Genomic DNA, 15,150 nt, shown 5'->3' with positions numbered 1-15,150 from the left:
TTTACAGTTTAAATACCTTGAATTGGTGAGTTTTATTCAGAGACTTTAGCATATAAAAACTATTAAATGAATACCTTAAAGCCTGTAATTATTTACAGACTAGAAGAAAGTAACTTGCTCCAAGAATAGTTGGCATCTCAGCTACCAGGCTTTAACTGCCTGGAACCCAGATTCTAAAAAGAGACAGAATGACTTCGGTGGACTGAGAGTCCAGAATCCCCACACATATATATCCAAACCAGTTTCTTGTTTCCCATTTTGTTGTGTATTAAATAATGATTAGAGAGAGTTAAAATTAGTAGTAAGAGGTATACCTGAAAGGTAGTAGCAAGGAAGGGAAGAGAAAAACTAATGAGTAATAGGAATTTTTTATGTTTGTGTGTGAGTTTACAGTAGTCTGGAGTTACATATCCTAGGAGCAAAAAATGTCTAACCCTCCAAAGATACCCCATATAAGTGTTTCAGGTGACCCTCAGTAATTAAGAATAGCTAAATTATGTTTAATATATCTTCTTTAATATCATGAATAAATGTGCAGAATCTTAAAATGACTATATTTTAAAATTGTTAAACTTTTAAAGTGTTCTTTTTAAACAGGACTATTTAGTCACTTAGAATGCTAACCTGTTTGGAATAGCTCACTTTCTAAGGAAACCCAACAAGTTTTACTATTGAGTCAGAATTGTAAGGCTGAATTGTAAAGCTACTTCAGAAATTAGAAATCCAAATCGACTCATTTATCAGATGAAAATCTTCCGTTTGGAGATCAAGGCTAACTCTATTTCACAAAACTAGTTATTGGAATTAGAAATTAGGTCTCTTGGCTATTGGTCCATTTTTATTGTTGTTGTTGATATATACTAAGTTTGGAATACTCGAAGTTGAAATCTAAGTAAAATGTTTTCTTTTTTTCATTTTTCTTTATGATGTACTAGTATTCAGGATTTGAAGGAGAGAATTAGACAACGTACCAACTTACCACTTGGGCCAAGTATCGATACTCATGGGGAAACTTTTCTATCCCAAGAAGTGGTGGTGAATCTTTTACAAGAAACCAAGCAAGCCTTTGAAAGATGTCATAGGGTAAGAGTGATTATAAATTTATTTTACGTATACAGTTGTTCCTTGATATCTGTGGGGAGATGATTCCAAAACTTCCAAGGATACCAAAATCGTGGATGCCCAAGTCTGTTATATAAAGTGTGTAGTATTTGCATATATCCTATGCACATCCTCCTTTATACTTTAATTCATCTCTAGATTACTTATAATTGTTTATATATATTATTACATTACCTAGTGCAATGTAAATCTCTGTAAATAGTTGTAACTTTAGGGTTTAGGGAATGATGACAGTACATCTTCAGTATAGCTGCAACCATTCTCTTTTTTTTTTTTTCCTGAATATTTTTATCTGTGGCTGGTTGAATCTGCTGATGCAGAACCCACAGATACAGAACTTACAGATTTGGAGAATTGACTATATAGTTGTGTGTTTTAAGTCTTACCTTGTTTTACTAAGATATAAATTTACTCTCTGATTAGGAACAACTGTTTTTTGTAATAAAAGATAGGATTTTTGTTTTGGAGATCAGAATAATTTTAAAATTAGGAATAAATGTGAATTTAAATTCACATTTAAAATAACTTTAAAGTTGACCAGATCAAATTTTTGTTATGTAAGATTAAATGAAGATGTGAAAGGGACAGTTAGACTTTTCTCTTGAAGAAATGGTGCATCAGGGAAAGAACAGTGTTTTAAGAGCATCAACATCAAAGGGAAAGAATGAAGATTTGGCTCCATTAAAACTTAGATTTTCTTCTCAAATAAACACAGTTTAGCAAAATAAACAGATAAGTCAGAGTGATAAAGTATTTGTAAATGATACTACTAGCAAAAGATTGTGTGAAACAAATAATAGTAACCAATAATTTTATAGTACATAATATGTTCCAGGCACTCTTTTTTTTTTTTTTTTTTAAGTTCTGGGTTACATGTGCAGAACGTGCAGGTTTGTTATATAGGCACACACGTGCCATGGTGGTTTGCTGCATCCATCAACCTCTCATCTACATTAGGTATTTCTCCTAATGCTAGTGCTCCCTTAGCCTCCCCACCCCCCCAAACAGGCCCCAGTATGTGATGTTCCCCTCCCTGTGTCCATGTGTTCGCATTGTTCAACTCCCACTTATGAGTGAGAGCATGCGGTATTTGGTTTTCTGTTCCTGTGTGTGTTTCCTGAGAATAATGGTTTCTAGCTTCATCCATGTCCCTGCAAAGGACATGAACTCATCCTTTTTTATGGCTGCATAGTATTCCATGGTATACATGTGCCACATTTTCTTTATCCAGTCTGTCATTGATGGGCATTTGGGTTGGTTCCAAGTCTTTGCTATTGTGAGTAGTGCTGCGGTAAACATATGTGTGCATGTGTCTTTATAGTAGAATGATTTGTAATCCTTTGGGTATATACTCAGTAATGAGATTGCTGAGTCAAATGGTAATTCTGGTTCTAGAGCCTTGAGGAGTCACCACACTGTCTTCCACAATGGTTGAACTAATTTATACTCCCACCAACAGTGTAAAAGCATTCCTATTTCTCCACATCCTCTCCAGCATTTGTTGTTTCCTGACTTTTTAATGATTGCCATTCTAACTGGCATGAGGTGGTATCTCATTGGGGTTTTAATTTGCATTTCTCTAATGACCGGTGATGATGAGCTTTTTTTCATGTTTCTTGGCTGCATAAATATCTTATTTTGAGAAGTGCCGGATACTCTTCTAAGCATTTAAGAGAGAGAGAGAGAGAGAGAGTGTGTGTGTGTGTGTATCTTGTTTGTATGTAGTTTACGTACGGGGGTGTGTGTGTGTGTGTGTGTGTGTGTATATGTATGTAAACTTATTTCGTCATATAACCACCCTGTGAGGTTGTTATTTTGCAAATAAAGAACTGAAATACATGACTTTTAAGTAGTGGATTGAGAGTTGAGGCAGTCTTAATCATTTATGTTGATGTATATAGTCTACATTTATATTGAGACAGTAAATTAAATTATACATGTGAATATAAATCAATAGAAAACAAGTCAAAGATACACATACACAGTTTGCAAGAAAGAAAATGTAAATCACTAGTACAATACTCAGTCTCACTAATAGGGAAATGCAACTTAGAATAAGAGAATTACCATCCCATTTTCATTAGGTTGGGATAAATTAAGAAGTCTGATGACCAAGTATTGTTAAGGAAGTGGAGCAATAGCAGTTGTCACACACCAGCAATGGGAGTGAAATTGGTATGATTATTTTGAGGATTAATTTGGCAATTTCTTAGAGAAACTCATAGGTTCATGTGATATGTCTAACATCATAACAGCATTTTTTGTCATGGTGAAAAATTAAAAGCAAACTCTCAGTGTCCATCAAAAAGAGAATTGTTAAACTGATGTTTTTCATACAGTAGAAAACTATACAACAATTTAAATACATGAAGTAGAGTTACATGTATCAACATGAATAAATCTCAAAAATACTCAGTATTGATATGACTGAATCATATGGTTTTTTTTTTTTAAGAAACTGCGAGACTAATAGTGTGTAGTGATATTTGATTATAGTTTTAGTTTTCATTTTCCTAATGCAATGATGATTCATGTTGAACATCTTTTCATGTGCTTATTTGCCATCAATATATACTCTCTGGTGAAATGTTTGTTCAGATCTTTTGTGCATTCTTAAATCAGTCATGTTTTCTTATTTTTTGAGCACTCTGTATTGTTACAGTTTATCAGATGTGATTTGCACATTTTTTTTATGCCTGTGGCTCGTCTTTTTATTCTCATCAGTATTTCTAAGGATAGATGTTCTTAATTTTGATGACATCCAATTTAATAATACATTTCTGTTCTGGATGGTGATTTTGGTGTCATATAAGAAATCTTTGCCTAACCAAAGGTTACAAAGTTTTCCTCCTGTGTTTTCTTCTAGCAGTTTTATAGTTTGAGGCTTTATGTTAAGATGTATAACCAATTTTGAGTTAAGTTATACAGTATTGTGGATCAAAGTTCATAATTTTACAATTAGGCATCCAGTTGTTTCAGTTTCATTTATTGAAAAAACTATCATTTCCCCGCTGAATTACTCTAGAACCTTTGTCAAAAAATCAATGGACCATTTATATGTGGGTCTGTTTCTGGACTCTTCTGTTCCATTGGTCTGTCTTTATGCCTGTACTATACTGTCTGAATTGCTGTAACTTTATAATAAGTCTTGAATTGGGTAGTGTAAGTCCTCTAACATTTTTATATAAATCGTTTTGTATTATGTCTTATAATAGCTTGTCCGTTTTTGAAAAAGTCTGAGATTTTGATTGGAATTACATTGGCTCCATAGTTCTATTTGGGGAGAATTGACATATTTTGATGCCATTATAGTATATGTAAATGCTCTTTTTAAAATTTATATTTAATTTCTAGTTTAACTTAGTTGTTAGTATATAGAAATACAATTCATTTCTTTATGTTGCTCTTATATCCACAAGGAAATTCCTTGTGGGCCTCAAGATCTTTCCCCTAAAACAGTTTTTTTGAATTTCACCTTGGCAACGTAAATTGATAGCTTGTCTTCACAGTTGCAGGACAAAGGAGAGAACTCAAGTCATCCCTCAGCCCACCTAAGACAAATGCATATCTCATTGTTTCCTCTGTCCTATTGTTTGTGTAAAAATGTAGATTCACTGATCTAGATTAAGGTATAAGTGATTATTCCTCTACCCACCTCTGACATGCAAATTGTATATTCAGTGAAAGGGTGGATCAGAGTTAAAAGAATACAACTGTTTGTCTCTTACCTACCTGTAACCTGGAAGTACCTTCTCACCCCTTCAGGTTTTCCCGCCTTTCCGGACAGAACCAGTGTACATCACACCTATTGATTGATGTCTCATGTCTCCCTAAAATGGATAAAACCAAGCTGTGTCCTTACCAACTTAGGTGGGCACATGTCAGTGGGACCTCCTGAGATTGTTACAGGAATGTCTTTAACCTTGGCAAAATAAACTTTCTAAATTGATTGAGACTTGTCTCAGATACTTTTGGGTTCAGACCTGCAACCTAACTAAACTCACCTATTAGTTCTATTTGCCTTTTTTTTTTATTTGTAGGTTCCACTGGCTTTTCTGTATAGATTATCATATTATCAGCCCATAAATACAGTTTTACTTATTTTTTCCAATATAGATGTCTTTTATTTTGTTCTTTTGCCTTATTGCACTGGCCAGACTTCTAGTACAATGCTGAATAGAAGTGGTGAGAGTGAACACTTGGCTTTATTTCTGATCTTAAGAATAAATCATTCCATCTTTCACCATTAAGTATGATACTAATTGAGTTTTTCATAGATGTTCTTTTTCAGATTGAGAAAATTATTTTATCCTACTAGCTATGAGGATTAGATGTTAGATTTTGTGCAAAACTCTTTTATTCTGTTAGTATGGTAAGTTATAGTGATTGATTTTCAAATGTTGGCCTTGCATTCCTTCTTTGATAAACTCCAATTGGTCATCAATTGACCTTTGACCTTTTGTCATATTTATATATTGTTGGATTAGTTTTGCTAAACTTTTGTAAAGCATTTTAACATCTGTGTTCATGAGGGATATTGGCCTTTTTTTTTTTTTTTTTTTAAACACAATTCACAGTGGCATGATCTCAGCTCATTGCAACCTCCGCCTCTCGAGTTCAAGCCATTCTCCTGCCTCAGCCTCCTGAGTAGCTGGAACTACAGGCTCCTGCTGCCATGCCCAGCTGAGTTTTGTATTTTTAGTAGAGACAGGGTTTCGCCATGTTGACCAGGGTGGTCTTGAACCTCTGACCTCAGGTGATCCGCCCGCCTCAGCTTCCCAAAGTGATGGAATTACAGGTGTGAGCCACTGCGCCTGGCTTTTTTTCCTTTTTATGTCTTTGTCTGGTTTTAGTATCAGGGTAATGTTGGCCTCATAGGATGTGTTGGGAAATATTTCCACCACCCCTCCCAATTTTCTGAAAGAGTTTGCGTAGAATTGGTATTCTTTCTTTCTTTAAGTGTTTGGTAAAATTCACAAGTGAAGTCATTTGGGCCTGAATTTTTTTGTGTGTGAGGATTTTAAACTACAAATTCAACTTCTTTAGTAGATACAGAACAATTCAGGTTATCCACTTCTTTTTAAGTCAGCTTTGGTAGTTTGTATGTTTTAAGCATTTGTGTAGTTCACATAAGTTGTTGAATTTATTGGACTAAAATTATATTCATGATATTTTCTTATCCTTTTGATATCTGTAGAATTTGTAGTGATGTCACCACTTTCCTAATATTAGTAATTTATGTCATTTTTTTTTTTTTCTGGTCAGGCTAGAGGTTTATTCATTTTACTGATTTATTTCCCCCCAAAGAACCAGCTTTTGGTTTCATTAATCTTTCTGTGTTGTTTTTCTGTTTTATATTCATCAATTTCTACTCTTTATTATTTCTGTTATTCTGCTTACTTGGGTTTTATACCCTCCCACCACAACCCCCCTGTTTTTTTAGTTTTCTAAGGTAGAAGCTAAGGTCATTGATTTGAGAACTTCCTTCTGTCCTAATCTAATGCAGGTGTTTTGTCTTACAGATTTCCCTGTACATACTACTTTAGCTGCATCCCCAGAATTTTTGTATGTTGTACTTTATTTCCATTCAGTTCAAATCCTTTTAATTTTGCTTTTGATTTGTTTTGGCCCAAACGTGATTTAGAAATATGTTACTTAGTTTCCAAATATTTAGGAATTTGTTAGATCTCTTTCTGTTACTAATTTTAAATTTGATTCCATTGTGGTCAGAGGATGTACTTTGTATAATGTGAACCCATTTTAAATTTATTAAGACTTGTGGTTTCTTTTTAGCCCAGAATATGGTCCATCTTTTTTGTATGCACTTGAAAAAATATATATATCCTGATGTTGTTGGATGGAGTATTGTATAAATGTCAGTTAGGCTTAGTTGATTATGTTGTTCAGGTCTTCTATATCTTTACCAATTTTCCATCTGCCTCTTCTGTCTATTATTCATGGATGTTTGGGTGTAAATAGGAGTGTAAGAATGGCTTGTGAAGAAGGTAAGAGCATTTTTTGAGCATCAGTGATGAGAGGAGGAGGGTATATATTGGAGTAGAGAGACTGATGAAGGAGGGGTAAAGATTGGGGTAGTTATTAATAAGACCAGGAAGGAAGCTGAGTAATACCAAATTATAATCAGTGGGAATTCAAAGGGGGTTGTAGAATTCCTATCAACTTCTAATTTAATACATCAGGTAATAAGTATTAACCCCAAGAGAATACATGAATGAAGACTACAAATAGGTTTGACAGAAGCAGAAATCAATGTATAAATAATATGGAAAGCAATTATAAGAAGTCAAGAGTAATTTTCTGTTAAAAAGATTTTATTTTCCCAGCATAACTAATAATTATTTTACTAAATAGCTAGTTTAACAGCAACAACAGCACCAAAATGAATATTGTAAGCTCACTATGTGCAAATACTGTGCTAAAAACACTTTATGCTTAATTTCGTATTTTATTCTCACCTCAAGGCTAGAATGTAAGTACTATTAATATTATTCCCATCTTACAAATGAAGACATTGAGGCATGGTGGGGTTAAATAACATCTCAAAGGTTCACTTAGTCAGGAAATGATAAAACCATTATTTGAGCCAGTCATATTTTATGGTGCATCTATTATTAATTTCTCCATCTCCACTCCCCAGTGAAACAAAGAATTCTTTTTGTTCAAAGTTTTACTAGACTGTTCTTTGCTCAGTCAGTGGCTCTCAAACCTCTGACCCACAGTAAGAAATGTGTTTTAAATGTTAACCCTTTGTATACATATTTAAATGGGAGAGGTATACATTTTATGAAAGTGTACTTGGATTTCACTAATGGATTGCAGTCCAAGTTTGAAAAACATTGCTCTAAGTCAGGAGAGTTACAGGCAAATATGGAGCGTTATAATTGTGTGTATATGTATTTGTGCATGCATGCGCAGTATGGGGGGAGCTGTGAGTTTTTCTGATACCTGAAACACTGACTACATCTTATAAAAAATTGCTTAAAAAATTGGCATTTTCAAAAGGTAGACTTGAGGAGTGATAATTGTTTGGTTTTTGTTTTTAAGCTCTCTGATCCTTCCGACTTACCAAGGAATGCCTTCAGAATTTTTACCATTCTTGTGGAATTTTTATGTATTGAGCATATTGATTATGCTTTGGAAACAGGACTTGCTGGTAAGTATATTTGTGTTACACTTGTGTTAAATTCCTTTGATCCTGCTTGGTTAAACTATATGCATAATGTTGTTTTCCGTATAATCATCTCTGTATGTCAAATTCAGTTCAATGCAATGAAGTTGGAGCTTTTATAATGCAAAGATTTGCCAGGTGCTAAAAACTATACAGAATGGTTCTCTCATGTTGTTTACATATGACATAATAGAATAATAAGCTACCTAAGTCACTACAATGCATGACACAATGTCTTACAATTCTGTAACTTAGAAAATGTCAAGGAACAAAAATGAAGGCAAAAACAATTCTGATTGGGGAATTGAGTAATGTAAGATTTAGAAAGAGAAGTATTAAAAACTAAGTCTGGAAAAAAATAGATTCAAATTAAAATTCTTATTTTGCTTTTGGTCTTTTGGTCTTAGTAGTTAGTATTAGTAGCATAATAATGACCTGAGTCCAGTCTCATTAATTCAGTTGTCTACTTCATCTGTTTAATGGTCATCTCAAACTTAACATATCCAAAATGAAACTCTTTATCTTCCTTCTAAACCTATTTCTTTTCCATTCTTCCCATGTCATTAAAAGGCATTACCAATATGCATGATTATTGTATGTCAGTTTTTTGAAAGGCATTACCATTTACCACTTGCTCAAGCCCCAACAAAACCCAGGAGTTCCTTAATTCCTCCTTTTCAGAAATCAATCCTGATAGCCAATCCATCAGCAAATCCTGTTAATATACTTCCAGGCATAAGTCAGATTCATGTACTTTTCTCCGTCTTGACTGATGCCACCCTAATTTAAACACCATTATCTCTGACACTTGTAACTGGTCTCCCTGTGTACATTCTTGCCTCTCCACATTATTGACTTCATGTAACAGCCAGTTTAATTATTTCCTTATTTAAAACTCTGTAGTGGTTTCCTATCACTCTTAAGGGGAAAACAACAGCAAACTCTAGAGAAGCATGACTTTTTATCTGGTCTGGTATGTATTCATCATTTCTCGTTGCATTTCTTCTCACTGAGCAGTCACTCTGACCCTCATTGTTTTACCTTGCTTAGTCTCTTTGCACTTGGTATTTCCCTATCCCCAAAATCCTTTTGCTTCAGCTTTTCTCGTGGCTGGCTTTTCAATCATCTGATCTCAGCTAAGATGTTATCTTCTCAGAGAGACCATTGCTGATCACCCTAGCTAAAGTAGCCCTCTTCTCCCAGCCCAGTTATCCTCCTTATCTTATCATTGCATTAACTTTTTTTATAGCACTTACCACAATGAAATTTTTATCTGTTAATGTCTGCCTCCACTTACCAGAATTCATTCATTTAACACATGCTTATTAAATGCCTACTCCTGCACCTGTGGAGTTTACATGCTTATGGAGAAGATAGACAAATGATTAGAAAGTGCAGTGAAGAAAAATAAAACTGAGTAAGGTATTAAAAAATTTTTTAAAGTGTGTATATATAATAATTTTGATATGCCCTTATTTTTATTTTTGAGACAGAGTCTCGCTTTGTCACCCAGGCTAGCATGCAGTGGCACAGTCATGGCTCATGGCAGCTTTGAACTCCTGGGCTCAAGCAATACTTCTGCCTCAGCCTCCTGAGTAGCTGTAACTATAGGTGCATGCCACTGCGCCCAGCTAATTTTTTCTTTTTTTGTGGAGATGGGGTCTTGCTGTTTTGTAGAGATGGGGGCCTAGGCTGTTCTTGAACTCTTGACTCCAAGCGATTCTCCCTCCTCAGCCTCTCAATAATTTTTTGTTTTGATTTAAACTGTTTTCCTAAAGGTTTCTTTTCCTACTAACTTATGCCATTGCTGGACTGTTTGTGTGTGCCAGTTTTTCTGTAATTGAATATTCTTTAAAATTTTTAATTTCATGGTTAAAAACATACATCGTAGCTGAGTTCTGATGCCTATAAAGAAAAAAAGTACATCAGTATTACCTTAATTTTTATGTCTTTCATTAATAACAGTGACTCATATTTTCTGCATATGTATTGATTTTTTTTTCTCTTATAAAGTTCATTTGTTATTGGAGCCTTCAGTTTTCTTACCAGTTGGTAATCTTGTCTTTTACTTGGGTAGGGGAGGAGAACACCTTTATTTTCCATTATTAAGACAAAAAAATCATTGTCCTGTAAAGAACTCTAGTTGTCAAGCCTGTATTTTCACATTAGCTATGCATATTTTCTTTAGTCTCTTAAGTCTTTTACTTTTAGCTAGAAACATAAACATCTAGGACCTTAGAGTTCATCTGTTATTCTTTACAAAAAGGAGGAAATGGAAATCCAGAGGTCAGCTGACATTTTGAGGTCAGAATATGGAGTGGCTTGATTCCCTTTTTATTTTATTCTGAATAAATTCCAGAATAAAATCAGGTATGTAATCTGTAGATAGAACATTTTGAGTATTTTTGAGAAAGTAGTGTACAGCACAGTAAGTGAAATGTGTCAGTTTAGGCATATTACTATGGCAGCAGTATCTAGGATGAAAGATAAAGAGACTTGAATGAGAAAGACCAATGAGAGAATTATTTGAACTATTATCAGAGGTAAAGAGGCCTGGTTATAAGAAATATGTGGAGATGTATTCATGGCTCACGTGAATCATGAAGGCAAAGTAGATGGTGAATATTGGACATAAAAATAACTTTGGATGAGTTTTACTAGTATAAGCTTAGCTTGATTTTCCTCTTCTGTCCACAGAAGTCATTATTGATGTATTAAAACAGTGGTTTCATTTATGTTATAGATTAAAAAACCACATTCTTTTTCTCTGTTGCCAAGATGAATTTCTTCAAGGATGATTCTAACATATATATGCTTTCTGGTTTTAGGAATTCCCTCTTCAGATTCTAGGAATGCAAATCTTTATTTTTTGGATGTTGTGCAACAGGCCAATACTATTTTTCATCTTTTTGACAAACAGTTTAATGATCACCTTATGCCACTAATAAGGTTAGTCAGATTATCTGATTTTCATTGATATTTCAGTGACTGTTATAGCATTCTGCATAATATTCTACATATATTTTCATTAAATTTAAAAAGTACATGTTCACAAAAATGTCAGACTGGACAAGTGGAATGAAATAAAAATATAAAAGTTCTTAGGAAATAAAACATTAAATATTGTTTCTTCTTGCATTTCTGTTTTCTCTTTCCACTATATTATTAATTTTGGTGTATTTCAAAAGATTTAATCTGTCACAAACCTAAAACTGAAATCTCATGTGAAAGAGGACCTCCAGCTTAGTGAAACTCAGCAAATTTGACATCTTTTAAAAGATCTGATAGACAAAGTCCATGTACCCACTTGTTATAAAGACATACAAAAAATTTTATAAGATTAATAGGACAGATTTTAATGAGGCATTAAGTAAAGTTTGGTTTATAGCTTCATATCAATTTATATGAACTTATAAAACATTTGAGAATCAAATAAGATGGTGTATATGTGAACATGCTTTACAAAATTCTCTTTAGCACTATTATGTAAGAGGAAAAATATTCATATAAAATTTTTTGACTTTTTGTTATAAACATTGATATGCCAAGACTAGTCCAGAAACACACTCAAAGATAACAGTCACTTGTAATCCCTGAATCATACTCTGAAAGGAAATTTACTTTTCAAGATCAGTTATACCACATAGCAGAGAATTCACACAATTATTAGGGTTGCCTGTTTCTTAATATTTTGAATTTTGACATTCTGATAGCATTCAGAAGGCAAATATGATTGTCAGGTTTTTAAAAATACAACTGGATTGGCTGTTACCCTCCAAATTTTAGAGTATGATTTACTGTATTCTTAAAACTCTGGTGATGCTAGTCTATAACTTTTGTTGGTATTACAGTAGATATTTGTTTATAAAGAAAACCAAATAATTCCACAATTTTAAAGTCACATTTATATTCTTGAGAGATATCTCCTCAGGGATCAAAATAACAAATTTAAGTGGTCCTCTTCCTTAGTCTATTATAATGAATTGGGCATAGTGAATGCTAAATAATTACTTTGCTTCTTATATGCTTCTTGAATTTGTTAACAATATTAATGCATGTATACAGATGTATTTATAAATGTATACAATGTAATACACATCGGTGTAAGAAAAACTTTTAGAAAATCTCAGATTATTAATATGACTCTTTTTCCTTTTTAAATATACAATAGCTCTTCTCCTAAGTTATCTGAATGCCTTCAGAAGAAAAAAGAAATAATTGAACAAATGGAGATGAAATTGGATACTGGCATTGACAGGCAAGTTGTTGGTTTTGTCTCTTGCATTTTTTTAAATTATAAAAACACCATATTATAGCAGCATGCAAATACTTTGTAGAGAAGAAAAATATTTATCTTAATTCCACCATATTGCTACAACATTTGATAAAAAAAAAAAAAGAAACTTTTTTTTATATATTGGCTTCATCCTTATTAGAATGTTGTTTTTACTGGATCCTGGAGTTTTTTACTTTGGCCTATCTTGGCATTTAACATACCTTCCTCACTAAGCTTAATCATTTCTAGCTTTTGATTTAAAGTGAGAAGTATGTGACGTTTTTCAGTTGAACACTTAGAGGCCATTGTAGGATTATTAATTGTCCTAATTTCAATGTTACTGTGTTTCAAGGAATAGGGAGGCCCAAAGAGAGGCAGAGAGACAGAGAAATAGCCATTAACTAGAGTAATCAGAACACACACTATATTTGTCAATTAGGTTCACTGTCTTAGGGTATGGTTTGTGGTACCCCAAAACAATTAAAATAGTAACATCAAAGATCACTGATCACAGATCACCATAACAGATTTAGCAGTAATGAAAATGTTTTAAATATTGTAAGAATTACCAAAATGTGACACAGAAACACAAAGTGAGTCCATGCTATTGGAAAAATGGCACTGATAGACTTACGTTGCCACAAGCCTGCAACTTGTAAAAAAACAAACAAAACAAACCACAGTATCTGTGAAACACAATCAAACAAAGCAGAATAAAACAAGGTATGCCTGGATAATCAGAAGTGGGGTTGTTGGATCATATAGTAGCTCTGTTTTTAAGTTTTTGAGGAATTTCTGTACTTTTCCATAATGGCTACCAATTTACATCCCCATCAACAGTGTACAAATGTTCTCTTTTATCTACACTCTTGATAATGCTTGTTATCTATTGCCTTTTTGAAAAGAACCATCCTAACTGGTGTAAAGTGATAATTGATTGCATTTTCCTGATGACTAGTGATGTTGAGCACCTTTTCATATACCTGTTAGCCATCTGTATGTCTTCTTTCAAAAATTTTTATTCAGGTTCTTTGCCTTTAATCGTTGGATCATTTATTTTTTTGCTGTTCAGTTGAGTTCCTATATTTGGAGTGTTAAACCCCTCTGAGATGTATGGTTTACAAATATTTCCTTCCATTTCATAGGCTGTTAATTGTTTTCTTTGCTATACAGAAACTCTTTAGTTTGATGCAATCTCATTTGTCTTTGTTTCTGTTGCCTCTGCTTTTGAGGCCATATCCAAAAGGTCATTGCCAACACCAACGTCAAGAAACTTTTTTCTTGTGTTTTCTTCTACTAGTTTTATAGTTGTGGGTCTTGTATTAAATGTAATTCATTTTGAGTTGATTTTTTTTTTGGTGTAGACTAAGATAAAGGTGTCATTTCATTTTCCTGTGTGTAGATACCAGTTTTCCAGCACCATTTATTGAGGAGACTATCCTTTCCCTATTGTGTGTTCTTGGCACCCTTGTTAAAGAGCAGTTGACCATAAATGGATGGATTTATTTCTGGGCTCTGTATCCTGTTCCATTGGGCTGTATATCTATTTTTATGACGGTACCATACTGCATTAATTACTGTAGCTGTATAATATATTTTCTAACCAAGAAGTACGATGCTTCCAGTTTTGTTCTTTCTCAAAATTGCTTTGGCTATTCAGGATTTTTTTCTGGTTCCATAAGAATTTTAGTGTTTTTTTTTTTTTTTCTATTTCTGTGAAAAATGCCATTGGAATTTTGATTGGGAATGCATTGACTCTAAATTGCTTTGGGTAGTGTGGACGTGTTAACAATATTATTTCAAGCCCTAAACGCGAGATATGTTTCCATTTACTTGTTTCTTTTGGAAATGTTCTAAAGTTTTTTCAGTGTATAAGTCTTTTACTTCTTGGTTAATTCCTAAATATTTTATTCTTTTTCATGCTATTGTAAGTGGGATTTTTTTTTCTTTCTTTTTTGGATAGTTTGCTGATAATGTTTAAAAACAACTGATTTTTGTGTGATGATTTATCTTGCAACTTTACTGAATTCTTTTATTCTATTTTTTGATGGAGTCTAAAATTTAGAGTTTTCTCTAAGACCATATCATCTGCAAAGAGACAGTTTTGCTTCTTTCTTTCCAATTTAGATGTCTTTTATTTCTTTTTCTTGCCTAAGTGTTCTGGCTAGGATATCCACTACTGTGTTGAAAAGAAGTAGTGAGAGTGGACATCCTTCTTGTTCCTGATGTTAGAGGAAAAGCTTTGAGCTTTTCACTATGGAGTTTGATATTAGTTGTGGGCTTGTCATATATGATCTTTATTATCTTTAGGTATATTCCTTCTATACCTAATTTGTTTGCAAGTCTTTGTCATGAAAGAGTGTTGAATTTTACCAGAAGTGTTTTTTTTTTTCACATTATCAATCATACGATTTTTATCCTTCATTCTGTTAATGTGGTCTGTCACATTTATAGATCTGCATATGTTGAACTATCCTTGAATCTCAGGGATAAATTCTGTTTGATTATGGGGTATGATCCTTTTAGTATGCTATTGAATTAGTTTGCTAGTGTTTTTTTTTTT

At 33.3% G+C, this 15,150-nt stretch overlaps 1 protein-coding gene across 3 annotated transcripts in view; it reads left to right on the top strand.

Annotated features, from left to right (window-relative positions):
- Positions 1 to 15,150, top strand: part of EXOC5 (exocyst complex component 5) — a 64,463-nt gene that overhangs the window by 37,524 nt on the left and 11,789 nt on the right. For all 3 annotated transcript variants that reach the window (XM_011961871.1, XM_011961874.1, XM_011961873.1), the window contains 4 exons: positions 936 to 1,083; positions 8,188 to 8,296; positions 11,140 to 11,260; positions 12,483 to 12,569. In XM_011961871.1, the coding sequence (XP_011817261.1) occupies positions 936 to 1,083; positions 8,188 to 8,296; positions 11,140 to 11,260; positions 12,483 to 12,569 (465 nt within the window). The remainder of the gene's footprint in view (positions 1 to 935; positions 1,084 to 8,187; positions 8,297 to 11,139; positions 11,261 to 12,482; positions 12,570 to 15,150) is intronic.

This window comes from Colobus angolensis, unplaced genomic scaffold (genome assembly GCF_000951035.1).
Source record: "Colobus angolensis palliatus isolate OR3802 unplaced genomic scaffold, Cang.pa_1.0 Scaffold57, whole genome shotgun sequence".
NCBI classification, from domain to species: domain Eukaryota; kingdom Metazoa; phylum Chordata; class Mammalia; order Primates; family Cercopithecidae; genus Colobus; species Colobus angolensis.
Note: the sequence above shows the minus strand (reverse complement) of the source record. Positions and strands in the feature narration are given on the sequence as shown.